Genomic DNA, 27,832 nt, shown 5'->3' with positions numbered 1-27,832 from the left:
GAGGCACTTTGGGTGTTACAGCTTTGATGACCTTAAAACTGTTGACACTCGACGTGCTCACGTTAACCCTATACCAGCTCACAGATTCCGTAATAGCCCGTATCTGCACCTGCAGGTCGGTATTTTGGTTAGGCAGTGGGAAACAGACCTCAGTTCCTAGGTCCTCAGTATAGACCCCAGACCCACTCTGTCCTCTAGCTTTAATCCATCCGTGTAGCATGAACTCTCAAATGGCATTATCAGAGTCCCTTGATCCAAGACTGTGCCGCTACCAGCAGTGACTCACATTTCCCCTTACTCCGATATAACCCGGCACCCAAACGAGGCCCTTTGGTTGTTACATCCCTGATGACCTTAAAACTTTTCACGCTTGACGTCCTGAGGATAACCCCATACCAGCTCACGGATTCCGTGATCGCCCGGATCTCCGTCTGCTATTTTGGTTAGGCAGTAGGAAACAGAGCTCAATTCCTAGGTCCTCAATATAGACCCAAGGCCCACTCTGTCCTCCAGCTTTAATGCATCCGTGTGGCATGAACTTTCAAATGGCATTATCAGAGTCCCTCGATCCAAGACTGTGCCGCTGGCAGCAGTGCCTCACACTCAACCTTAAGTGTCGTCTCAAGTATTCGGCCCGAAGCCCTCAATATGGACTAACAGGCCCACTCTGTCTTCTAGCTTTGATTCATACATGAAGCATAAACTTTCAGATGAAAATACCAATACAGGCCAACTCTGTCCTCTAGCTTTAATCATTCAAATGGCATTATCAGAGTCCTTCGATCCAAGATTGTGCCGCTGGCAGCAGTGCCTCACACTCCACTTTAGGGGTCGTATCAGTTATTCGGCCCGAAGCCCTCAATATGGGCCTATAGGGCCACTCTGTCCTCTAGCTTTGATCCGTGCATGAAGCATGAACTACCAATACAGACCCACTCTGTCCTCTAGCTTTGATCCATCAGTGTAGCATGAACTTTCAAATGGCATTATCAGAGTCCCTCGATCCAAGATTGTGCCGCTGGCAGCAGTGCCTCGACCTTAAGTGTCGTATCAAGTATTCGGCCCGAAGCCCTCAATATGGACCAACAGGCCCACTCTGTCCTCTAGCTTTGATCCATACATGCAGCATGCACTTTCAGATGGCAATACCAGAGTTCTGTCGATCAAAATCTGTGCAAAGCAGTGCCTCGCACTCAACCTTAAGTGTCGTCTCAGCTATTCGATCTGAAATCCGCTCCTATGCTCTATCCATTCTCCCATCGCCTTAAGTCTATGGGTCGGATATCCAGAATCCAGTGTGCTAGCAGCAGGCTTGGTCTCCTGTGCCCTCGTGAGCGTGGCCGTCGTCGCCCCGCAAAGTGGTGAGTCAAGTAGGTCTACCTTTGTCTTCTTCTCGAACTAAAAGATTTTAGTCTTCTCTTGGTTATCACTCACATCTCTTGGTCTAGACCTATCGTATCTCCAAGCCCTTTTCGGCCCTATTTGAATAGCTAATTCGGAACTCTACCCACCAGACGGGTTCAACTCCCTCTTCTGTCAGCATCCGTGGAAGGCTTATTTTTGTGGTCGCCCATAGAGGTTGTTGTTGTTGTAGCCACTTTTTCATGTGGCGGTGGCGATCCTCACCAAGCTCTTGTAGGGACCAAGCTCGTTCCGGTCTAATGGATCCACCGCCGCGGAAACAAGGTAGCCATTGGTTATTTTAAGGCGCCAATAACTCGCATTGCCATATGGAGCATCATACTGAGACTCTCCTCTCGGTACTGGTTATTGTCCGCAACTGCCGTTGCATCTACTCCGTATAGAGCATTTCACTATCCGCAACCTGTGGATGCAGCTAAGCTCCTCGTGACAGTAATGAACACTACACAAATTGGAGCCCATTGTTCCAGCCTATGTGGTGCTTACAGCTATCCCGCGCCGGTACCCATAGAGGTGGCGATAAAATGCAACCCTGTGGCGTGCCCTATGTTGTTTTATTCCTTATCCAACTGTTCTCTAACACATTCAGTACCTAATAACGCGGTCCACTCGGTACTTGTCTTTCGACTGGATCAGTGTGTCGGTCCTCCAGCTAAGCTCCTCGTGATAGCAATGAATACCACACAAATTGGAGCTCATTGTTCCAGCCTGTGGGGTGCTCACAGCTATTCCGCACCGGGACACATAGAGGTGGCGATAAAATGCAACCCTATGGCGTGCCCTGTGCTATTTTATTCCTTATCCACCTGTTCTCTAATATATTCAGTACCTTGTAACGCGGTCCACCCGGTACTCGTCTTTCGACTAGGTCAGTGTGTCGGTCCTCACTTTGTTTAAGACCCTTTAATGACAGTGCATACCGCAAACTTAGATATCATGCCATCGAAAGATTCTTCTATGAGCCAGCTCGTGCAAGGTGGTCTTCACCGTTTGCCCTTGGACAAGGACAAGGCATGCTGCTGAATCAGAGCAATTCGCAGAGTAATTGCAAATTTTGCCCATGAACATTCCACTAAGGAATAGGGACAAACTTCTATTGACTGCAGTCCAATTCAAGTTTCAAGCTCAATGATAAGGGGCCTCCTTTTTATAGCCGAGTCCAAATGGTGTGCCGCAGTGCGACACCTCATGGCACAGTAACTCCCAAAAATTGCCAGCTTTAGGAGGGGAAAACCACCGCTGTAAATTTTTTTCTGATGGTCTTGCCAGGATTCGAACCCAGGTGTTAAGCGTCATAGGCGGACATGCTAACCTCTGCGCTACAGTGGCCTCCGCAATTCGCTGAGTACCAACTCTTAACCATGCTATGCACTATACCCTCCATGGTATTGAGTAGAAGCCATACAGGTCTTTGGATTTTTAGGGCGGGCCGAGCTTTGGTATTAACACCACCTTTGGCTCCCGCTAGGCCTTTGAAGTATTTGCGAGTGAATATAGCGCCCAAATGGGGCGCAGGGGTGTTCCCCTTCTTCTGGAGTAACGCCGGAATAGTCCATCAGGTCATGTTGACTCAAAAGGCTGGGGGGTTACAATAGAGACCATATTGGTATGGCACCAACTTTTCATCCCCTACCCCTACCCCTCCCCCTCCTTTGTGTAGAAAAGTACTTACTATAAGTGTGTTTACACTGGTCATTAAAACATGTTTCCATTGCTCACATCGCACAGTGGGAGAAAATCGAAAAAAATAAGTAAAAAATATGCCATTGAGAACGGATAGAGATAACTCTTTGGAATTGAGATGGCTAAAGCTGAGGTGCTATCGAGATTATGTGCAAAATTTCAATAGGTCACCTTGGCATTTCGAAAAATTGTTCCGGTTGTCAAATCTTTATTTGTTGTTCGATTTTCAATTGCTGGATAGTGCTCAAAAATCCCTACAAAAAAGTCCGTTTCAGGAAAACAATATCTCCACTGGTTTCCGGGATATACGAGTTTTCATTTTCATTTGCAGAAATTTTGGCTGAGAATGATCCAACTAGGATCAATCTTTACCCATTCTCATAAGGCAACATTTTTACTATTTTTTTTGCGATATTCTCCCTCTGTGTCTCAGCTGATGTTATGCGTCAGCTGATTTTATGAAGGGACAACAGATGATTAAATCCTAAATTAATGAGCAGTGTAAACGTGGTATAAAATTGAAACCATTTAACATTCAACTTACCCGTTATGCTTTCAATGCCATAATCAATCTCAGCATTTTTTCCAATATCCTGATCCGTAGCTCGTAAAGTTATTACCGTCGATCCCACAGTGGCTCCCTCACGTATTGAGGCCTCAAATTGTTCCGCCTCAAATGTGGGACTGTGATCATTGCAATCCAAAACATTGACCTGTAGCGTGGTGGTTCCCGAGCGTGGAGGAAAACTATCATCGGTGGCCACCACACGAAAATAGTGCACATCCATCAATTCACGATCCAGACTGGCCGAGGTGGTGACAATGCCAGTGCGTGAGTCAACCTTGAACAAAGATTGAGAACGCGAATCCAGCAGAGAGACCATGGAATATACCACGGGAGAGTCTTCGGGATCACGGGCCCTTACCGTGGTTACACTAGATCCTGCCGGCTGTTCTTCCAGCACCGAGGCCACATAGAGGGCTTGTTCGAAATAGGGTGATTGGTTGCGCAACTCTCGCCTCACCCGCCGCGCTATGTCCGTATCATTGAACTCCTGATAGTGATAGACAATTTTCAGGCGATGATCCGAATCCACAATGTCGCTGCGATCACAGCGTATGTTAAAGGTTATGCTGACCTTCCAGATGGATTCGTGTATGCAGACATCACGACTAGCCACCAAGTCCCGATTCTGGTGTTCTATGACAAAACGCTCATCGTTCACATCGAGAAAGTTCACCTTGCAATGTTGGCATATGGAGCGGGGCAGAAAGGCGTTTAAATTGTTGATGAATTGCGATTTTCGTAGGCAGATCTGATTCCATTTGTCTGTGGTGTGTATGGCATAGGAGGCATAGGTTTCGGAGATCCATTGCTTGGCCTCTGATATGCGACGATGTAGATTAATTGCAGATGTGGCAGAGGAAGTAGCCAATTCGGAAGACAACAGAGATCGACGCTTGCGATTCAGGATGCGATGACGCATTTCATTGTCAAAGGAATTGCCGAAAAGCAAATCTCCATCGCGAAATTCATTCAGCGAATGATTGTGATTGTAGTTCAGCGCCAAAGAGTTTGCCTGGACACCCGAATCCCTAAACTCGCCATAGGTGCGCTCATATTCCAGCACCGGATCCAATTCTTCTATAAATCTTTTTCTACGCCTCTTCGAATAGCCCGTGTCCTCCTCCTCGTAGTGGCGTGCATGCATTTCCTCCTCCACCCGCCTATCCTCGTTGCAGGTGTGACCCGACACAAATATGCGTATGGGCAGGCTGTAGTAATCGATGCTACGCAATCGATTCGAAGTGGAGTCCACATAGAAGGTGAACAAATTCGGATAATAGATGCCATCACACTTGAGTGACTTCTTCAGCTGTATTTGGCCGTCCTTGTGATTGACAGCGACTAGATGGTGCACAAAATGGGCCGATTTGTGGGCATTGATTTTGTAGTGGCGCTCCGAGCCCAATTTGTAAACGGACGCATTGAATATCACCGTGCCAGGTGTGGCATCCTCATGGACAATTATCAGATATGCATTCGACATTTGTACTGTAAGGCAGACGATGGTGGCAAAGAGCATTAAATGCGTGTAGGCGGATGCCAACGTTGCCGCTGCTGCCGTGGCTGATGATGGCCTGACAAAACCAGAGCGGCGACATGTTGTCGTTGTTGCTAAAGCGGCAGGAGTGCGGTTATTGTGTTGACGATTATCAAAGCTTTGTCTTGGCTTAAATGCAGTTACCACATGGGGTTGCAGGCCTTTTGGAGTTGGCGTTGGCGTTGATGTTGAAGAGGATGAGAATGAGGATGAGGAAAAGGATGTGGATGTGGATGCTGCTACGGATGCATTGGTAGTTGCCACTGTTGATGATGATGTTGATAAAACAGATGTTACCGCTGCCGATGTTAAGGACGATGTTGCCAACCACTCCTTTGTTTGCGGTCTCAGCAACATTTTGTGTAGGTGTTCGCCTGGCAGCTATTGTGTGCGTTATTTGTATGTGTGAGTGTGTGTGTGTGAGATACTTATCAAAGTGATAATTAAAATTGTTGTTCACAGCCTCTGCCTCTCTTTTTCGTTCTGTGCGTGCCTGTAAAGGTTGTTCTTGTACCGGAGTATGTATGATGTTGAGATGAGTATGCCGCTTCTTCACTACTCTTTGTTGATGAAGTTTTGATGTGGTCAGTGTGTGGTCGAGAGACCTTAATTAACCACACATCAAAAATGCTTCTTATAATTAAACAGCATTGGTTGACTTTTGTTGTTTTTACTTCCTAACAGGCCTGCTGTTGACCCAGGAGTTCATGTAGAAATCTGCAAAAATATGAGGAAGAAAAGAAAAAAAAAAAGAATGGTAAGAGATATGACAACTCATGGACAGGTGAAAATTTAATAAAGTCTTGTGAGAAGTTTTGGTATTCAATGCGTTTATAAGAAGGCATGGTATTGGTCCATGATATTAGTAAATGAAAGTAGAGCTGCCAATGTTTTATCATTCACTAGACGAGACCTGCAGGATTATTATTCAAGATTTTTGAAAAACTGACTTATTTCGAGCAAATAGAGTATTGTCACTGTGTGAAACCTTAAATTTTTTAGAATGATTTATAATACCTCGAGATATTGGTACATCATGACATTTTATCATATTTTTATATACATGTCCTCTCTAAGAGCATAATCGAGTACAGCTAGCCGCTGGTTCTGCATAAATACTTCTTTCCAAAGTAGGTTGCTTGGGATTGTAGATGGGATAAATTGTTCCATGTTAAGATATACATAACTCCCATACCGATCTATCTCCCTATTATCATTTTTCAATCTCTAGAGGGCGTAGCTCTTATCCCATTTGGCTGTAATTTTTTACTACTACTTCTCCTACTACCGAAAACATCTATGGATGTTATGGTCATAATCGCTCCATAACCTTATACAGCTTCCACATAACCGTTTACCCAATTATACAGCATGAGCCTCAATGTGGCACAATTCTCAGCCTGTTTGGTGGAAATTTTGCACTAAGTTTTTCCTCCAACAGCTTTACCAAGTATAGTCTAATATGGTCCCAAACCTGATGTAAAAGGTGATTTTTGTGAGACTGTACTGCCACACTGAAAAACGTATGATAATTGTGTCCAAACGGCATTTTTGTAAAAGTGAAAAGTGTTCATTATATTCTGCCATTTCATCGCAGAGAAACTCACAAACGAATGCACATCACTAAAATTTATTATTAAAATCCGCAACCTGATTTTTGGGTGATTTGATATGAGTTACGTTTATCGGGGTGGCAGACTATTTGATTATTGTGTTCAAACATCATTTGTAAATGTGAAAAGTGTTCAGTATATTCTGCCATTTCATCATAGAGAAACTCACAATTGAACAAAGACTGCAAATCATGTGATTTGACGCCCATATCATGTGATTTGACGCCTCTTGCCAATGCCGCCTAAACCATAAATAGTGTAATAGATGTTATTCTTCGAATAAAGGACAATTTGCTCGAAAAAGTGATGCAAATTGAACATTACTCCTGGGCCATTTGAACTGAAGCCGTAAGAAACATTAACACGAAGTATTTATACCCATCACCATAGGACGGTTGTATACTAGTCTAGTCATTCCGTTTGTAACATATTTAATTATTCGTTTAAGACCCCATAAAGTATAGACAATATATATATTCTTGATCGTCTCAACGTTCTGAGTGGATATAGCCATGTCCGTCCGTTCGTCTGTTGAAATCACGATAGCGGTCGAATGCGTTAAGCCAGCAGCTTGAAATTTTGCATAGATACTTAAGATTGATATAGGTCGTTGGGGATTGCAAATGGAGCAAATCAGATCAGAAGCCTTTGGAAGCCGCAATTTTGGTTCGATTTTGCTGAAATAAAAAAACTGCTTTATACTGAACCGGATCCGTACTGAGAACTACACCATCTAATGCACTGAATTTAATGCTACATCTTATGTCTCTGGACATTGTGGCCAGACAAATTGGAGCGACCACAGCCGTGAGATTAAGGGAGCTTCTCTTTGGTCATGGGGCGGCTGCGAACACTGTGTTATCCTTGATACAATATCCGTTGTTTCAGGCAGTGTGGATTGCACACTACCTGAGCAGCTTTTTGATAAAAAGTACTGTACCACTTTTCCTGATAGAACCGTTTGGAACTACGATATCCCTGGTAACAGAAGTTACATAGACCTATATACGGATGGTTCCAAACATAACGACCATGTGGGTTTTGGGGTGTACTCTAAAGATCTAGGATTGGTCAAATCCAAAAGATTACCCGACCACTGCAGTGTGTATCAAACGGAGTTCCTTGCTATTAAGGAAGTGGTGGAATGGCTAAGATATAGTGTCATAACGATGATTGGCATAAATATTTTCTCAGACAGCCAGACAGCTATTAAATCCCTGGAGAACTTATTGCTGAACACAAAAATCACCCTCGAGTTCCGGAGATTTCTTAACGAAATGGCTGAACAGTTCAAAATTCACCTGTTCTGGGTTCCAGGCCACAGAAATATCCCTGGGAATTGTAAAGCAGATGAACTTGGGAAACTAGGAAGTACCCTACACATTCTAGGGATACAGGAATCTGTGGGTATGCATCTAGCGACATGCAAGCTAAGTTTTCAGTACCAGGCTCGAATGACAACAAATGATAGATGGTCACAAAGACGGGGCTGTGAGCATTCCAGAACTATGTAGCCTAAGCTAGACTTGAAGAGGTCTACCGCTTTGCTGTCACAGGAAAGAACAGATGTCTCACTCATGACAGGTCACTATTAAATCGGAAAACATGCTGACAGACTGAAGGTTGCCAGCAACGATATTTACAGAAGATGTCAGGACATCGAAAAAGAAGAGACTATAGAACACCTTCTGTGTGGGTGTCCCGCAGTAGCATCTGAAAGAAATAGGAGCTCCACTTTAGGTTCTCATTCCTTTGAGAACCTGTCTGATTTAGCGGATGTGAACGTTCGCAAGTTATTGGGCTTTTTAAATCGATCTGGATAGTTCAACGGTAAGTACTAGAAGGCATCTTCCTTCTTCTGTTCCAGTGGTATCACAATGGGCGACAACGTCTAAGTGAGTCTGATGGCAGATGGCCACTTGAACCCAACCAAACCCAACCTTGTTGAAATTTTGCATATAGTGCTCTGATATGAATTCCAATAACTGTGTCGAGTCCGGTCCGAATCGGTTTATAAATCGATATAGCTCCCATATAAACCGATCTCCCAATTTGAATTCTCAAGCCCTTAGAAGCCGCACTTTTTGTCCGATTGGGCTGAAACTTTGCATATAGTCTTCTGCTATGACTTCCAATAACTGTATCAAGTACGGTCCAAATCGGTATATAACCTGATATAGCTACCATATAAACGATTTGACTTCTTGACCCCCCGCAATTTTTGTCCGATTTGGCTCAAATTTGCAACATGGTGTTCTGTTGTGACTTTTAACAACTCTGCCTAGTCTGGTCTAAATTGAACCATAACCTGATATAGCTCCCATATAAACCGATCTCCTGATTGGATTTCTTGAGCAGAATCCATGGTGGTGGTTTTCTAAGATTCGGCCCTGCCGAACTTAGCATGCTTTTACTTGTTTTTATACCCTCCACCATAAGATGGGGGGTATACTAATTTCGTCATTCTGTTTGTAACTACTCGAAATATTCGTCTGAGACCCCATAAAGTATATATATTCTTGATCGTCGTGACATTTTATGTCGATCTAGCCATGTCCGTCCGTCTGTCCGTCCGTCCGTCCGTCCGTCCGTCCGTCTGTCTGTCGAAAGCACGCTAACTTCCGAAGGAGTAAAGCTAGCCGCTTGAAATTTTGCACAAATACTTCTTCTTAGTGTAGGTCGGTTGGTATTGTAAATGGGCCATATCGGTCCATGTTTTGATATAGCTGCCATATAAACCGATCTTGGGTCTTGACTTCTTGAGCCTCTAGAGGGCACAATTCTTATCCGATTGGGATGAAATTTTGCATGACGTGTTTTGCTATGATATCCAACAACTGTGCTAAGTATAGTTCAAATCGGTCCATAACCTGATATAGCTGCCATATAAACCGATCGTGGGTCTTGACTTCTTGAGCCTCTAGCGTGCGCAATTCTTATCCGATCAGAATGAAATTTTGCACGACGTGTTTTGTTACGATATCCAACAACTGTGCCAAGTATGGTTCAAATCGGTTCATAACCTGATATAGTTGCCATATAAACCGATCTTGGATCTTGAATTCTTGAGCGTCTAGAGTGCTCAATTCTTATCCGATTGAAATGAAATTTTACACGACGTGTTTTGTTATTATATCCAACAACAGTGCCAAGTATGATTCAAATCGGTCCATAACCTGATATAGCTGCCATATAAACCGATCTTGGGTCTTGACTTCTTGACCCTCTGGAGGGCGCAATTCTTATCCGATTGGAATGGAATTTCGCACGACGTGTTTTGTTATGATACCCAACAACTGTGCTAAGTATGATTTAAATCGGTCCATAACGTGATATAGCTGTCATATAAACAGATCTGGGGATTTGACTTCTTGAGCTTCTAGAGGGCGCAATTCCTATCCGATTTGGCTGAAATTTTGTACGACGGATCTTCTCATGACCATCAACAAACGTGTTTATTATGTTCTGAATCGGTGTATAGCCCGATACAGATCCCATATAAATCGTTCGCTCTATTTTACTTCGTGAGCCCCAATGGGCGCAATTCTTATACGAATTGGCTGAAATTTTACACAGGTCTCCAACATATAATTTAATTGTGGTCCGAACCGGACCATATCTTGATGTCGTTTTAATAGCAGAGCAACTCTTTTCTTATATCCTTTTTTGCCTAAGAAGAGATGCCGGGAAAAGAACTCGACAAATGCGATCCATGGTGGAGGGTATATAAGATTCGGCCCGGCCGAACTTAGCACGCTTTTACTTGTTTTTTTTTAATTTTCACAGAAGTTAGAGTTTGGAAGCTCGGTGATATCTGAAGGTGGGACGAACCCTCCCCCTTACTCTTTAATTTAAATAATAGGTCAGTTCTCGAGAAGGGTTCCAACCAGCCAACCAAGTTAACCCAAAGACATGAGTCTGGAATAAAAATTTTGGGGGAACGCCCTATCCTAAAACCCACTCAAAGGGGCATGGTTACCAATTAGGGCAATATGGGTATCAAATGAAAGGAATTTAGGTGTAGAGTGCGAATGTGTTTTAAAAATTTGACTCGAAATACCTAGTGCGGTCCACCCCCAATAAAAAACCTCACAAATTGATATGTAGACAGATCGGGACCATGTGGGACTTAAATGAAGGTTCTTCGATCATATCGCCCTTAAAGAAATATTTACTTTCAAAATCACATTTAAGTACGCAGCGAAGCACAATGGGCTAGTTTGTGTCCCATATAGACCGAACTTCCGATTAGGCCCCTTGGATTCCTAAGGGAATTGTTATAATTCGATTTGAGTAAAACTCTATATGATAAGTTTTGATATAACTTGGAGCATCTTTGTTGAAAATTATCCAAATATGTCGATAGTCTGACTTCCATGCTGCATGCTACGTATGGTCCGAATTCAAGAAGTTAAATCAGAAGATTCAAGATGGGAAGTATTTGCTTTAAATTTCGTTTGACTATAAATAGGCTGTACTTTTCCGACAGGTAGACAGATGGACATAGCTAGAGACTTTGAATGTGTTCGCTATCAATAGCAAATATTCCTTATGGGATCCTAGATGAATATTTCGAGATTTTATAAAACAAATGAGGAAATTGAAATATCCCATACCGGGCTTAAAACTGAACAAACTTCAATATTTACATTTCATTCAACCTACCAATCAAGGTAGGTTAGGTTGAAAAGAGGGTGCAGATATTAATCCGTCCCATGCCACTATGGACATACACCTAAGCCAGTAATCGGCTTGTTGTGCGCTCTAAAAACTTTAAAGTAACCTCTAAAAAGAAAATTTTAAGTTAGGAATTCCGTGCTACTTACAAAATCCTTAATTGTTTTCCATGCCATTCCCCTAAGTTGGTTCATGTCGGATATTGTGTCTCCACCTAAGTTTGGGTATCTGGGTTGGACGCGAAAGCCCGGCAATGATAAAGGAAATGCTCCAACCTCTCATTATTATCCCCGCATGCCCTATATATGCTATCGGTTGCCGCACCGATTTTACACAAGTGAGCTCGTAGTTCTATGTGTCCCGTTATGTTACCAATAGCTATACTGACCTCCTTCTAGCTTCCTTTCAGTAATAGCCTCGTCTAAACACTATCTGGATCCCCCCATAGGATTTTTGCCGTCCTACCGACCATTTCGCTATTCCACAATATTGCATGTGCATTCGTCGCCCACTCCCTTAACTCGGACTGCGTCGACCCGAAAGTCTTCGGGTTAACCAAGTTTATTGACAGCATTCCTCTGGCCTTCACCGCCAAATCCTCTGCCATTTCATTTCCCCTTACTCCGTTATGGCCTGGCACCCAAACGATGCGGATTTTGCCATCCTCAGAGAAGGCGTTAATCTTCTTCTTACACTGCAAGACTGTTGGTGACCTTACCGTCCTGGCTGTTATGGCCCTTATGGCCAGCTTACTATCGCTGAAGAAGTTCAGACTCGACGACCTCGCGTTAGCACCACACCACTTCAGACATTCCGTTATCACCCGAATCTCCGCCTGCAGGACCGTATTATGGTAAGGCAATCATAAACAGACCTCAGTCCCTGTGTTTTCAATGTAAACCCCCAGGCCAACTCTGTCCTCTAGCTTTGATCCATCCGTGTAACATGATTTTCCAGATGGCAATACTAGGGTTCTGTCAATCCAAGACTGTGCCGATGGCAGCAGTGCGTCCCACTTGACTTCAAGGTTCATCGAAAACTTCTTCCCTTTCTTCCAGGTTTCCTATCGTCGCCTCGATTATACCGCGATGGTATGAGCTGCTCCCATCGCCTTAAGTCTCATAGTTGCAGTGGCTGCCTCACACATAATTTGTATGTCAATGGATCGGATATCTAGAATAGTCTCCAGTGCCCTAGTGGGCGTTGTCCTCATCGCTCCGCCTATGCCAAGACAAAATGTTCTCTGAACCTGTTGTATGGTCCTTATGTTGCACTTTTTCTCCATAGCAGTTCACCAAAGTACTGAGGCGTAAGTAAGTATTGGTCTTATCACGCTCCAGTAGAGCCGGAGGACTATCCTAGGCTTCTGGCCCCATTTCGAGCCTACGGCCCGTCTACATAGTGCCCAACATCTGTGAGCCTTCTCATTACGCTGCTGAATGTGACACTTCCAATTAAGTTTTCTGTCCATCTGACACCAAAATCATTTTATTGAGGAAACATGGTGCATCAAATTGGCCAACCTTCGTCTTTCGCGTGAACAGGCATATTTCAGTCTTCTCTGGTTTAACATTGAGACCTCTGGGTCTAGCCCAATCATATGCCATATGCAAGACCATTTCTGCCCTCCTGCATAGCTCTTTCGGATTCTTACCCCTTTAGAAGTTCGGATCCTTACCCCGTAGAAGCAGAAGTTCAAATCCCCCCTCAATCAGCATCCGTAATAGGTCATTTATAGCGGTCGCGCATAGGAGTGGCGATAATATGCCGCCCGGTGGCATGCCCTGTGCCACTTTCTCCCTTATATTTATGCCATGGGACACACAATTTATCGGCCTGCTCCTTAGCATATGGTTTATCAAGTCTCTAAGGACCGGGTCCACCCGGTACTGGTCAAAGGATTGGACCTGTTCAAGTCCCTCCCCAGTCAGCATCCGTAATAGGTCATTTATGGTGGTCACCCATAGGAGTGGTGAAAAATTGCCATGGGACACACAATTTATCTACCTGTTCCTTAGCATATGGTTAATCCAGTCTCTAAGGACCCGGTCCACCCGGTACTAGTCTAAGGATTGGATCTGTTCAAGTAACTCCTCAGTCAGCATCCGTAATAGGTCCCTTATGGTGGTCATCCATAGGAGAGGCGATAATATGCCCCCCTGTGGCATGCCCTGTGCCACTTTCTCCCTTGTATTTATGCCATGGGACACACAATTTATTCACCTGTTCCTTAGCATATGGTTTATCCAGTCTCTAAGGACCGGGTCCATCCAGTACTAGTCTAAGCATCAGTAATAGGTCACTTATGGCCACTCCACTTAACCCATAGGAGTGGCGAAGAAATGCCATGGGACACACAATTTATCCACCTGTTCCTTAGCATATGGTTTATCCAGTCTCTATGGACCGGGTCCACCCGGTACTGGTCTAAGGATTGGATGAAAATTGCCATGGGACACACAATTTATCTACTTGTTCCTTAGCATATGGTTTATCCAGTCTCTAATGACCGGGTCCACCCGGCACTGGTCTAAGGATTGGATCTGTTCAAGTCCCTCCTCAGTCAGCATCCGTAATAGGTCACTTGTGGTTGTCACTCATAAAAGTGGCGATAAAATGCCCCCGTGTGGCGTGCCCTGTGCCACTTTCTCCCTTATATTTATACCATGGGACACACAATTTTTCCACCTGTTCCTTAGCATATGGTTTATCCAGTCTCTAAGGACCTGGTCCACCCGGTACTGGTCTAAGGATTGGATCAGTGTGTCGCTCCGTACACCGCCTGGGTGTACGTTTTGGCATCGAAGCAGTCTTCTATTTTATGCACACCCTCTTGCAGGGCAGTCTCCACCCACCTTCCCTTGACGAGGTTGTGCATAAAATAGAAGAATCAATCAATTTGTATGAGTCCTACATATCCTTCAAAATTTAGTACAGGTATAAGAATTTTCTGCAATTGTGTACTCTCCGCATAAAATTGTGGTGGCCTTTGACATTTTTAACATTTTTCCATGCCATTCAAATATCCACAAACATTCATTTAATTGTGTGTTTCAAAGAATTTTTGGACAAAAAAAAAAGAATAAACAAAATGTTAAAAATTTCTATGATCTGAATACCAAAACTGGTCAAAATGCTAAGAGCACTTCTGTGCAATAGCAAGGGGTGGGGGGGAAATTTCAATTAAAAATCCATTAACAGTGAAAACTCTGTTAATAATTGAAAAATCTCAGACGGATGCTGCTGCTGCTGCTACTGCCGACGATGATGATGATGATGATGATGTTGTTGAAGGGTAAATACACCAATAACGACCCTCATCTTGTCGGCTGTCTTTGTGGGAAAACAAAAATTTCAGCAATGCTTATTTAAAGATGATTTCAAAAATGAAATGAAAACCTTGCGATTGTTTGATGAGTGCTTTTTACAATTCATTGGAAGAGGGCGGCTTGTGTTCACTGGACCATAAACGGCGGCGATAATGATTTATTTGTGGGAAATTAACAGATGTTGGCATAAATTAAGGCATTATTCAACAAATGATGGACTCTGGAGTGGCAAAAACTTTGCCCTGACTGACGGATGGACCCCTTCTATGCGGCACTTATGCTGGGCTTTCTTCTTGTGAAACTTATGTCAATATAATTGTTTTTGTTGTTATACTTCTTTCTCTTTTTTAGCTTTTTAAATTATGCACCCTAAGTCACAATGTGTTATGTAATGTCAAAAAAAAGGAGTCCTGTTACAAAGAATAAGAGTGAAAACAACTTAGAACGCATAAGGTTCGGCAGGGCCGAACTTTGGATACCTCTGCACGTCAAGTCTGGTGAAAGATACATCATTTATGAAACCTTAGCAGCTATATCGAAATATGGTCCGATCTGGACCAAACTCGCCATGGACATCGAGGATTCACTATCATAGACCTAAACCATAAACGCGTGGACGCCGAGTGTGAACATCTTTACGGACAGTAAACTGGCCATAAGGGCAATAACAACCTGGATTGTAAGATGTAGATTAACGCTTTCTACAAGGATGGCAAAATCCACATCGTTTGGGAGCCGGGCCATAACGGAATAAGGGGGAAATGAAAGGGCAGACGATTTTGCGGTGAAGGCCAGAGGACTGCCGTCAATAAACTTGGTTAACCCGAAGCGTTTCGGGTAGACGCTGTCCGAGTTAAAGGCGTGGGCGACGAATGCACATGCAACCCTATGGAACAGCGAAACGCTCGGTAGGACGGCGAAAATCCTATGGTGGGGATCCAGATCGTGAGAAGACGTGGGTATTACTGAAAGGAAGCAAAAAGGAGGTCAGTATAGCTTTTGGTATCATAACGCGACAAGAGCTCACTTTTGCAGGTGCGGCAAGTGATGGCATGTGTAGGGCATGTGGGGGGGAGATGATGGGACGTTGGAGCATTTCCTTTGTCATTGGCCACCTTTCGCGGTTAATCATTAATCATTTTCTAATTCGATTTAGGTATGTTCGCCTGTCTGTATGTCTGTCCGTCCGTTTGTCTGTCCGTCTGTCTGTCCATGTTTTCATCCGATCGTCTTCAATTTTGGTACGGACATGTTTTTTGCCCCAGAGACGAAGCCTATTGCAATTGGAAAAAATCGGTTCAGATCTGGATATAGCTTCCATATATAAGTTCGTCCGATTTTCAGTAATATTGGGTTGCCCAAAAAGTAATTGCGGATTTTTTAAAAGAAAGTAAATGCATTTTTAATAAAACTTAGAATGAACTTTAATCAAATATACTTTTTTTACACTTTTTTTCTAAAGCAAGCTAAAAATAACAGCTGATAACTGACAGAAGAAAGAATGCAATTACAGAGTCACAAGCCGGTGAAAAAATTTGTCAACGCCGACTATATGAAAAATCCGCAATTACTTTTTGGGCAACCCATAGTTCAATAAAATGGTCATTTGTCAACCGATCCTCTCGAAATTTGACAGGAAGGATTTTTTGTGACTCTCGACATTACTGGTGAATTTCATAAAAATCGGTTCAGATTTGGACATAGCTCCCATATATAAAGGTTGATTTTTTTGAGGTTAGGATTTTCATGCATTAGTATTTGACAGATCACGTGGGATTTCAGACATGGTGTCAAAGAGAAAGATGCTCAGTATGCTTTGACATTTCATCATAAATAGACTTACTAACGAGCAACGCTTGCAAATCATTGAATTTTATTACCAAAATCAGTGTTCGGTTCGAAATGTGTTCATTCACCGTAACGTTGCGTCCAACAGCATCTTTGAAAAAATACGGTCCAATGATTCCACCAGCGTACAAACCACACCAAACAGTGCATTTTTCGGGATGCATGGGCAGTTCTTGAACGGCTTCTGGTTGCTCTTCACTCCAAATGCGGCAATTTTGCTTATTTACGTAGCCATTCAACCAGAAATGAGCCTCATCGCTGAACAAAATTTGTCAAAATTTGAACACATTTCGAACCGAACACTGATTTTGGTAATAAAATTCAATGATTTGCAAGCGTTGCTCGTTAGTAAGTCTATTCATGATGAAATGTCAAAGCATACTGAGCATCTTTCTCTTTGACACCATGTCTGAAATCCCACGTGATCTGTCAAATACTAATGCATGAAAATCCTAACCTCAAAAAAATCACCCTTTATATATAGCCCGATTTTCACTCCTACAGCCATTGTAAGCACATTTATTAACCAATCTTCCCAAAATTTTGTACAACGCCTTGCTCGACGGCTACCACAATATCTGAGAAGTTTGCTTGAAATCGGTTCAGATTTAGATATAGCTTCCCTCCCATTACTTGGACCTAATGTTTTATGGCATATTTGTAATCCACTGCATAATACTTTTCATTTGAGTCCCATATTGACATGAACTTTGAATATATCTGCTTAGAGGACTTTTGGGGTTGGGGTGGCCCTCTGGTCACTTGGACCCAAATTTCAATAGAATATTCGTTTTCAGGTCTCCAATACCTTTCATTTGATACTCATATTGTCCTTATCGGTTCACATTTGATTTTTGGTGGTGTTTTTGGGGTAACGGGGGAGCGTCCGCCCCCTTTTGGTTATCAATAAATTATAAAGCCTATTCTTAGTTCCGTACCATATTCGTAATCTACTCGAATACCTTCCATTTGAGTCCCATATTGTCATGATTGTCAAATAAACCTATTTCAAGGGGTCTTGGGGCTGGGGCGGCCCCCCAGGTACTTGAACCCAACTTTTATTGTGAAATTCGTACTCTACTCTTGAATACCTTGCACTTGAATCCCATATTGTCTCGATCGGTCCACTTTTATTTTTGAGTAGTACTTTTGGGGTTAGGGGGAGGGTCCGCCCCTATCTATGTTTCCTTTCTTTCTTTTCATTTGAGTCCCATATTAACATGAACTTTGAACATATCTGCTTAGAGGACTTTTGGGGTTGGGGTGGCCCTCTGGTCACTTGGACCCAAATTTTAATAGGATATTCGTTTTCTGGTCTCCAATACCTTTCATTTGATACTCATATTGTCCTTATCGGTTCACATTTGATTTTTGGTGGTGTTTTTGGGGTAACGGGGGAGCGTCCGCCCCCTTTTGGTTATCAATAAATTATAAAGCCTATTCTTAGTTCCGTACCATATTCGTAATCTACTCTCGAATACCTTTCATTTGAGTCCCATATTGTCATGATTGTCAAATAAACCTATTTCAAGGGGTTTTGGGGCTGGGGCGGCCCCCCAGGTACTTGAACCCAACTTTTATTATGAAATTCGTACTCTACTCTTGAATACCTTTCATTTGAATCCCATATTGTCCCGATCGGTTTAGTTTTATTTTTGGGTAGTACTTTTGGGGTAAGGGGGAGGGTCCGCCCCCCTCACAATATCTAAAAATTATATAGTCTATTGCTCCCTCCGGACCACTCCCCACAATCTGTGAACATTTCAAGGTAATCGGTTCTGTCGTTCTTGAGTCTAGCCAAACAAACACAAACTGAATTTTCTATTTTTACATGTTTTGGGTTACATTTGGTTTGGGGTCTTTTTTCATTATGCCCATTTGTTTGGGGCCCATTGTCGCCGCACTAGATCTACAGTATATTGGGACCTTGCTACTATGTCATAGCGCCTACAGCTTTTGATTATTCTTCCTTTCTTCTACTTTCTATTGCTTTCAAGGACATTATGCTCTTCCCTTTCCCCGGGACACATCTCATTTAGTTTTTGAGAGTGTTTTTTAAATAATTTTGTATAAATTATTCAGGTATCTGTTTATGGTAATGCTATGAATTAAGGTAAAGGAAATGACATTGCGTGTTTTATAGAAATTCCCTACAAAGGCCTGTTACGTTAGATTTACACAGGGGATGTGGGGGTGTGTACAGCCAGTAGTGACAGCACAAATACCCAATGATTCATAGCACCAAATTACTGAATATTTAAAGTTTCCCCAAATTATGTTTGTCGGGGAGGGAGACCCTTTGTTGGGGGTGGGGGGGCTAAAAAGACTGATATTTATGAATCATTTGGGGGTAACTAAAGTTAAACACTTTGTAGCCATCTGTGTACTTGAATATAGGAATGCAGGGTTTGTTTGGGGGGAGGATTTAATCGATATCACAAGCCTTCATATCATCGACCAAATAGGTGGCAACATTGCCCCTTATTCCTATCGAAGAGGGCAGAAGAAGAGGCAACTTGCTATGATCAATATGAAGAGAAATTTTTTATTCATTGAGCTAAAACCTTAATCGGACACCAGTCATTGATATGTGAGAAGGCCTTGGCCTTGCTTCTTCATGGGCAAATTTGCATTTGAATTGAAGTTTCTTTTTTGGTTGATATTGCCTCGCTGCATTTTAAAGCCTTAAAATTCTCTATTTTTGACAAAAGAAATTTTCTGCCACAATGTTCTTTATCCCTTAAATTCCTTACACCACATTTGGCCAAATTCTCAAAGTTTACAACAAATTGAAAATATCCTTTCTCTAAATGCTTGCGGTCTCTTTTCTGGATTAAGCAATAATTTTGAAAAACTTTTTCTTTTATTAAACAATTATAAAAATATTTTCTATTTCTTAAACATTCATAAGAAAACCCCCCCGATTGCAGTAACCAAAACTGGCACACACACACACACGCGCACACACACACACACATGCACATCCTTTTTGGAAAACTACAAATTTAATTTTTTTTCTATTTAACTTTCACTCATAAATATTCATAACGAGAAAGAGTTTCAAGTGTCCCAAGTTGTATGCGGTAGCTGAAGTATGTGAGCACACTCATACATGTGTATTTTGAGGTTGCATATGCATGAGTGTTTGATTCTGACCAAGGAATGAACTAAAAACTTCTTCGAAGCTCATCCTTTTGGTAGCAAGCAATGTCCTTGGGGGTGGAAAACTTGTCAAATACAATAAAACTTTATGCAACACACACATATATTTATACACCCACACCCCCACACATTCATTCTCATGTGTCTACACATATGGACTCCTTGTCTCATGTATTTGCATTAGACTGAAAACCAAATATGCAACCAGAAATGTATTTGCCTTCACAATTGAAATGAAGAAGAAGCACAAGTGAGATGTTGGTTGTACTGGGCAATATGCAGTTTTGAGCATAAATTGTGGCACACTAGTCCTTGCGGCCGTTTGAATGCTAAGTCATGTAAGATGTTATAGCACTCTTCACCATAAGATGGAAGGAATATCGCATGGTTATTCTGAATATTGAAACATATCAAAATATAAGCCGATTTGAAGCGTATTTCGAACGGCTATCAAGGCATGTAGCATGGCATAGTGTTCGAAAATTGTCCAAATGTGTTTGAATCAAAGAAAAAGAGTAAAGGCGTGTTTAGTTCCGTTGGGCCAATCTTTGGATACCCAACAATTTCGATTCAAGTTTAAGCACAATGATAAGGGGACTCTTTTTTATAGCCGAGTCCGAACGGTGGGCCATAGTGCGACACCTCTTTGGAGAGAAGTGCCAGCATTAGGAGGGAAAGACCACCGCTGAAAATTTTTTCTGATTGTCTCGCCAGGATTCGAACCCAGGCGATCAGTGTCATAGGTGGACATGTAAACCTCTGCGCTACGGGTCTGATAAGGGGCCTCCTTTTTATAGCCGAGTCCGAACGGCGTGCCATAGTGCGACACCTCTTTGGAGAGAAGTGCCAGCATTAGGAGAGAAAAACCACCGCTGAAAATTTTTGTCATAGGTGGACATGTGTCATAGGTGGACATGCAAACCTCTGCGCTACGGGTCTAATAAGGGGCTTCCTTTTTATAGCCGAGTCTGAACGGCATGCCATAGAGCGACACCTCTTTGGAGAGAAGTGCCAGCATTAGGAGGGAAAAACCACCGCTGAAAATTTTTTCTGATGGTCTCGCCAGGATTCGAACCCTGGTGTTCAGTGTTATAGGTGGACATGTAAACCTCTGCGCTACGGGTCCGATAAGGAGCCTCCTTTTTATAGCCGAGTTCGAACGGCTTGCCATAGTGCGACACCTCTTTGGAGAGAAGTGCCAGCATTAGGAGGGGTAAAACCACCGCTGAAAATTTTTTCTGATGGTCTCGCCAGGATTCGAACCCAGGCGTTCAGTGTCATTGGTGGACATGCTAACCTCTGCGCTACGGGTCTGATAAGGGGCGTCCTTTTTATAGCCAAGTCCGAACGGCGTGCCATAGTGCGACACTTCTTTGGAGAGAAGTGCCAGCATTAGGAGGGCAAAAACCACCGCTGAAAATTTTTGTCATAGGTGGACATGCTAACCTCTGCGCTACGGGTCTGATAAGGGGCCGCCTTTTTATAGCCGAGTCCGAACGGCATGCCATAGAGCGACACGTCTTTGGAGAGAAGTGCCAGCATTAGGAGAGAAAAACCACCGCTGAAAATTTTTTTCTGATGGTCTCGCCAGGATTCGAACACAGGCGTTCAGTATCATAGGTGGACATGCAAACCTCTGCGCTACGGGTCTAATAAGGGGCCTCCTTTTTATAGCCGAGTTCGAACGGCGTGCCATAGAGCGACACCTCTTTGGAGAGAAGTCCCAGCATTAGGAGGGGAAAACCAACGTTGAAAATTTTTTCTGATGGTCTCGCCAGGATTCGAGCCCAGACGTTCAGTGTCATAGGTGGACATGCTAACCTCTGCGCTACAGTGGCCTCCAAGGGTCTAATGTTAGGTTAAAGTGGCATTCTGCCATAAGACTCACACAGACGTTTTTGTCCATAGTGATACCACAGCAACAGGAGAAGGAAGTTGCTTTCTAGTTCCTAGCGTTGAACCATGCAGATCGCTTTAAAAAGTCCAACTACTTGCGAACGTTCACATTTCCTAAGTCAGACAAGTTCTCAAAGAAAGGAAAATCTAAAGTGGAACTCCTTCTGACTGCCAAAGCGGAACATTTTTTTTTTCTCTTTTCTTTCTTTGACGTTTCTTCCTCTTCAACGTCCTCATAGCCTCGGCAAATGTCGTTCTGGCAATCTTTAGTCTGTTGGCTTGTGTTCTAGTGTTTCTTCCCTAGACCTTGTCCATGCATTCTTTGACTTCGGGATATATCCTTAGCCTAGAGGCCTCAGATGTATCCTCCACGGAGCTGCAGAATTCCCCTCAGGATTTGTTCTGAGAATTTGTCAGCTCGCCTTTATATTTTCTTAGCTTAGCCTAATAGACGTCCCAATCGTGTGGTGCCCTTGTGGCTCTCGCTCTTTTGAAATGATTTCTGAAGTCCTTTCTAAGTCCAACCAGTTCTGGGATCCATCATGGTGATCGCTGTTTGTCCCTTGGCTTGGCACTAGGGCATACTGACACAAGCGAGTCATGCAGGGCCTTTGTGATCCGCTTGACCATTATGTCTATATCCTCCGCAGTCCCCACTTCCTTTTTGGATCTAAAAAGGATAGATGTTCGGAATATGTGCCGAATTGTATCCCAATCCGCCTTTCTTCTGTTTAGCCGAGGTACCACTTCTGCAGTATTTGCTCCAAGGCTGAAACGATGACTAGAGTAGCTGTGGTCATCCAACACTACCCAATCGCATATCCTTCCGCTTAGATTTTTCGATACAAAGGTCACATCTAGTCCCTCCTGCCAGTTCCTGGTAATAACGGTCGGGTTATTCCATTTATTACAAATCGCCAGATTGTGATTTATGATATATTCGATAACCAAGCTAACCCCTTTAGCGAAACTCCGAGCCCAATAATATGAGCCTTTACCCTTATCGGTGGGACTTTTAGGATCATTCGCATCATGCCGATCAATAAACCTGAGAGCGATGCGCCTTAAAAGCCCTCAAAAAGTGTATTGGTTCGCCAGAAAAGCTCAATGCGAAGATAAATTAGGCTCAGTCTTGTCCTCAAGACTCCAAACAGGTATTTTGTTAAAAGTCTCTGTAGACCAGCCGTTTGTCGGCTAGTGTAGCATGGCGCAGACGCTCGACCAGCGCCTCAGCTTATTATCATAATTTCTAAAGGCTAAAGCGTTATTTTAACGTACAGACGGACAGACGTACGAACATGGCTGAACATGGTTGGTCTTGAAGGAAACATAGGCTATATAATTTATCGGTATCGGAAGGGGAAGGGACCCTCCCCCTTATGCCAAAAATACAACCCAAAATCAAAAGTGGACCCATCGGGACAATATAGGTATCAAATGAAAGGTATTGTAGAGTAGAATATGAATATGGTAAAAAGATTTTAGTTTATGTACCCATTCGGCCGCCCCAACCCCAAACCCCCCCTCCCCCCACAGACATTTTGGATGTTCATTTCAATATGGGGCTCAATTGAAAGATATTCGGGAGTAGGTTTCGAATCTGGCATACAAAATCAGAATAAAGAATAGGGGGTCCCCACCCCAAAAACGCCACCCATATCCGAAATATGGTCTTTGGTCCGATGGGCACAATAAGGGTATTAAATGAAAGGTATTGGAGACCAGAAAACCAATATGGTATTAAAATTCAGGTCCAGTAGCCAGCGGGCCAGGTTATAGACCGATTTGAAGGTTAATGGAAGTCGCAACAGAGCTACGGACAAAATTTCCTAGGACCACTTTATCCCATTTGCAATAGGCAATGACCTACATTAATAAGTAGTCTCTTTGCAAAATCACAACCGTTATGCTGATTTCCACTGACAGAGGGACGGACATGGCTAGATAGCCTTATGAAGTTCTGGGGTTGCAAATCGATATTTCGTGTTATTAGAAATGAATGGCTAGTTAGTTTACTGAATCCCCAATTCTATGGTGGTGGGTATAAAAATACCTTAAATTTTCGTCCCTTGCAGCAAAAACTATCATTGTATAAACATTTGCTAGTTTATACCAACAATGGGCAATGCATTTCCGAAGAACAATTCATATTTTCTCCCACAATGGCCCATCTGAAGGGTATGAGTAAAGGAAAGTAAGTCCTTTACCTAGCGCTGGCATGGGGCATTGTTGCTAAAACTGGCAGTAGATGTTACCTGTCCTTCATTTGCAGCAGTTGCAATGGTTTTGTGTAACAGTTTAATTTTGTTAATTGATTTGCATTTGCTTAGACATCGAGTTGCAATTATTCAAATGGCATGAGCTAACACACACACGCACACATACAAATGTCAGTAGATGGCATCTTGCAGATGATGGCAGGTACCGCTTGTGGTGTACTACTAACTCATGTCATGGTTCATTACACTGATAGTTTATTGTAGGAATAATTGCTTTATTGTTTTAACCAATTTAGCAATTGGCAAAATTGCTAAAATTTCAATTATCTCCTAATTTCAGTTTGACATTGAGAGAATGCCATTATTCTATTGTCATTTAGGCATTTAAATATTTAAGAATCGATTTATTAAGTAGATTATTTGGAAAAATATGTGTTAGCATCTCTAATTACTAATGAGAGGAGAAAATATTACTGGATAATAAATAAGAAGACATTTCAAAGAGGATAAATTGATTGACTGATAATTTAATTTCTTTAAAGACTAGCTGACCGGGGCCCACTCCGCAGCGCTTTCTTTTACTTTACATGGAACAAAAGTTTCCTTGGAATATTTATTGTCGACAATTGAAGAGCTTTAAGGGAAATACCATGCTACAAAATTACAATAGTATATTGCTTGACTAACAGTTTAACAATATAAGTGCCTTTATCTGAATCCCATATGATCTTCATTGGTCTACAATATTCTCATGATATCTGATTTAGGGGTGTTTTCGGGTGAGGTGGTCCCCCAGACACGTAACCCTGAAAAAATATCAGCATGGTGCTCTACTCTCAAATACCATTTATTTAAATCCCATATTGCCATTGAGGGGAGTTTACACGATGAGGCGTCACCCAAACACATGGCCTCAAAATAGGTTTTCAAATTCGTTTTCTAAACTCAAGTACCTTTCATTGGAGCCACATATTGGCATAGTCGAAAAATGTTTACCCTATGGGGAATGTTTTGGGGAAGGGGTGATACCCTAAATGCATGGTCCTACATTTGGATATCAAATTCGTATTCTACTAACAAATACCTTCACTTGAGCCCCATATTGCGATGGTCAGTAAAAAATTGCTTTTTGTGGGGTATTTTGGGAAAGTGGGTAGACCCCCAGAAAATTTGTCCCTAAAGTGGGTATCAATTCTTGCTCTACACCCCCAATACCTTTCATTTAAGTTCCATATTGACATGGTCGGTAAATATGCCCGATTTAAGGGTGTTTTGGGGATTGGGCTGGTCCCCCAAACACTAAGCCCGGAAAATATATCAGCAACGTGCTCTACTCTCATATATCTATATATGATTTATTTGAACCCCATATTGCCGTTGGTCTTAAAATTGGATATCAACTTCGTTTTCTAATCTCATATAAACTCCTTATTGCAAAAGTCGGCAAATATGTCCGGTTTGGGGTATTGACCCTAAAAACTATGAATATTTAGTTCCACTCTCTTTATGACCCAAATTGTCTTAGTGAGCAAATACGTCCTATTTGGGAGTTGTTATGGTGGTGGGACGTTCCCTAGACAGTTGGTTTCTAATGTTGATATCAGATACGTGGTCTACTCACAAATACCTTTAATTTGAGCCCCATACTTCCATAGTCGACAAACATGACCGGCTTGGGGGTGTTTTGGGGAATGGGCGGCCACTCAGTGAGTTGTCCTTGAAAATATATATCGGATTCGTGTTCCTCTCTAAAAACCCTCATATTGCAATAGTCAGCAAATACTTACTATTTGGGTGGTATTGTGGGGGTGGTGTGGTCCCATAGAATCTTTTTCCGAATATTTATATCAAATTCGTGCTTTACTCCCAAAGACCTTTCGTTTGAGCTCCATATTGCCATGGTCGTAAATTTACCCCCTTGGGGATGGTTTTTGGGGTGAGGCGGCCTCCCAAACACTTGTTCCCATATTTGGATATCAGCTTCGTATTCTACACTCAAATACCTTTTATTTAAGCCCGATATTGCCATAGTCAGTAAATATGTCCTGTTTGGGGAGTTTTTTGGGGAAGGGGAGGACCCTTCCCCTGGTCCCACATTTGGATATCAGATTCGTATTCTACTCGCAAAAACCTTTCATTTGAGCCCCATATTGCCATGGTCGGTAAATATGGCCGATTTTGGGGTGTTTTGGGGCTTGGGTTGGCCCCCCTAGCACTTGGTCCGACAATTGGATATCAGATACGTTTTCTTATCGTAAATACCTTTCATTTGAGTCCCATATTGTCGTGATTGATCTAAATATATGTTTGGTAGGTTTTGGGGTGGGACGGCCCCCCTAGGTACCCCATCCGAAATTTGGATACCAAATTTTTATTTTTAGGGTACTATATGAGAGTACACAAAATTTCGCTTAAATCGCACCATTCATCGCCGAGATCTGGCGTTTCTGAAAATTAGGATAAGGGGGAGGGTCCGCCCCCCCTTCAGAAATAAAAAATGTAGTACCCTACTTTCAATTCTGCTATGCAGACGATGTTATAATACTTCTTAGGGGTAAGGATCCGAACCAGCTATACAGAAGGGCCGAAAGGGTCTTGCATATGGCATATGACTATGACCAGGCCTAGGGGTCTCAATGTTAGCCCAGAGAAGACTGATACATGCCTGTTCACGAGGAAGACGAAGATGGGCCAATTTGGCGCACCACGTTTCCTCAATAAGACGATTTCGATATCTGTCAAGGTCAAATATTTAGGTGTGATCTTGGACAGGAAACTGAATTGTTACATTCAGGAGCGTACTGAGAAGGCTCACAGATGTTAAGCACTACGTAGACGGGCCGTAGGCTCGAAATGGGGCCTGAGTCCGAGGTTAGTCCACCGGCTGTACAAACGCGTGATTAGACCAATACTTGTTTACGTCTCAGTTTTTTGTGGACTGCTATGGAGAAAAAGTGTAACATAAGGGCCATACAACAGGTTCAGAGAACATGTTGTCTTGGCATAGGCGGAGTGATAAGGACCACACCCACTGGAGACTATTCTAGATATCCGACCCATTGGCATACAGATTAAGTGTGAGACAGCCACTGCGGCTATGAGACTTAAGACGATGGGAGAATGGAATGAGGATAGCAGCAGCTCGTACCATCGCGGTATAATCGAGGTGACGATACGAAACCTGGAAGAAAGGAAATAAAATTCCGATCAGATATCACAGATGAACCTTAAGGTCGAGTGCGAGGAAATGCTGCCAGCGGCACAGTCATGGATTGACGTAACCCTAGCATTGCCATCTGGAAGATCATGTTACACGGATGGATCATAGCTAGAGGAGAGAGTGGGCCTGGGGGTCTACATTGAGAATCCAGGGACTGAGATCTATGAACATCTTTACGTACAGTAAAATTGGCATAGGGGCAATAACAACCAGGACGGTAAGGTTACGAAAAGTCTTGCAGTGAAAGAAGGAGATAAACTCCTTCTCTGAGGATGGGAAAATCCATATCGTTTGGGTGACGGGCCATAACGGAGTAAGGGGGAATGAAAAGGCAAATGATTTGGCAGTGAAGGCCAGAGGTCTGCCGTCAATAAACTTGGTTAACCCGAAGCCTTTGGGGTCGACGCAGTCCGAATTAAGGGAGTGGGCTACGAAAGCATGTAAAATTGTGGAACAACGAAACGGTCGGTAAGACGGCGAAAATCCTATGGAGGGATCCAGATCGTTAGAAGACGAGGCTATTATTGAAAGGAAGCAAGAAGGAAGTCAGTATAACTATTGTTATTATAACGGGACACATAGGACTACGAGTTCACTTACGTAAAATAGGTGGGAAAGGAGTCGAAACATTTTGTACCTCAAAGGATTTTCGGCTCAG

The 27,832-nt window shown here is 42.8% G+C and overlaps 1 protein-coding gene across 1 annotated transcript in view; it reads right to left on the bottom strand.

Annotated features, from left to right (window-relative positions):
- Positions 1-27,832, bottom strand: part of LOC106087496 (protocadherin-like wing polarity protein stan) — a 196,734-nt gene that overhangs the window by 26,307 nt on the left and 142,595 nt on the right. The window contains exon 5 of the mRNA XM_059369869.1: positions 3,650-5,927. Coding sequence (XP_059225852.1) covers positions 3,650-5,567 — 1,918 coding nt within the window. The 5' untranslated portion in view covers positions 5,568-5,927. The remainder of the gene's footprint in view (positions 1-3,649; positions 5,928-27,832) is intronic.

This window comes from Stomoxys calcitrans, chromosome 5, assembly GCF_963082655.1.
Source record: "Stomoxys calcitrans chromosome 5, idStoCalc2.1, whole genome shotgun sequence".
In the NCBI taxonomy this organism is placed as follows: Eukaryota; Metazoa; Arthropoda; class Insecta; order Diptera; family Muscidae; genus Stomoxys; species Stomoxys calcitrans.
The sequence above is the reverse complement of the archived record's forward strand: the minus strand, read 5'-3'. Positions and strand labels throughout refer to the sequence as shown.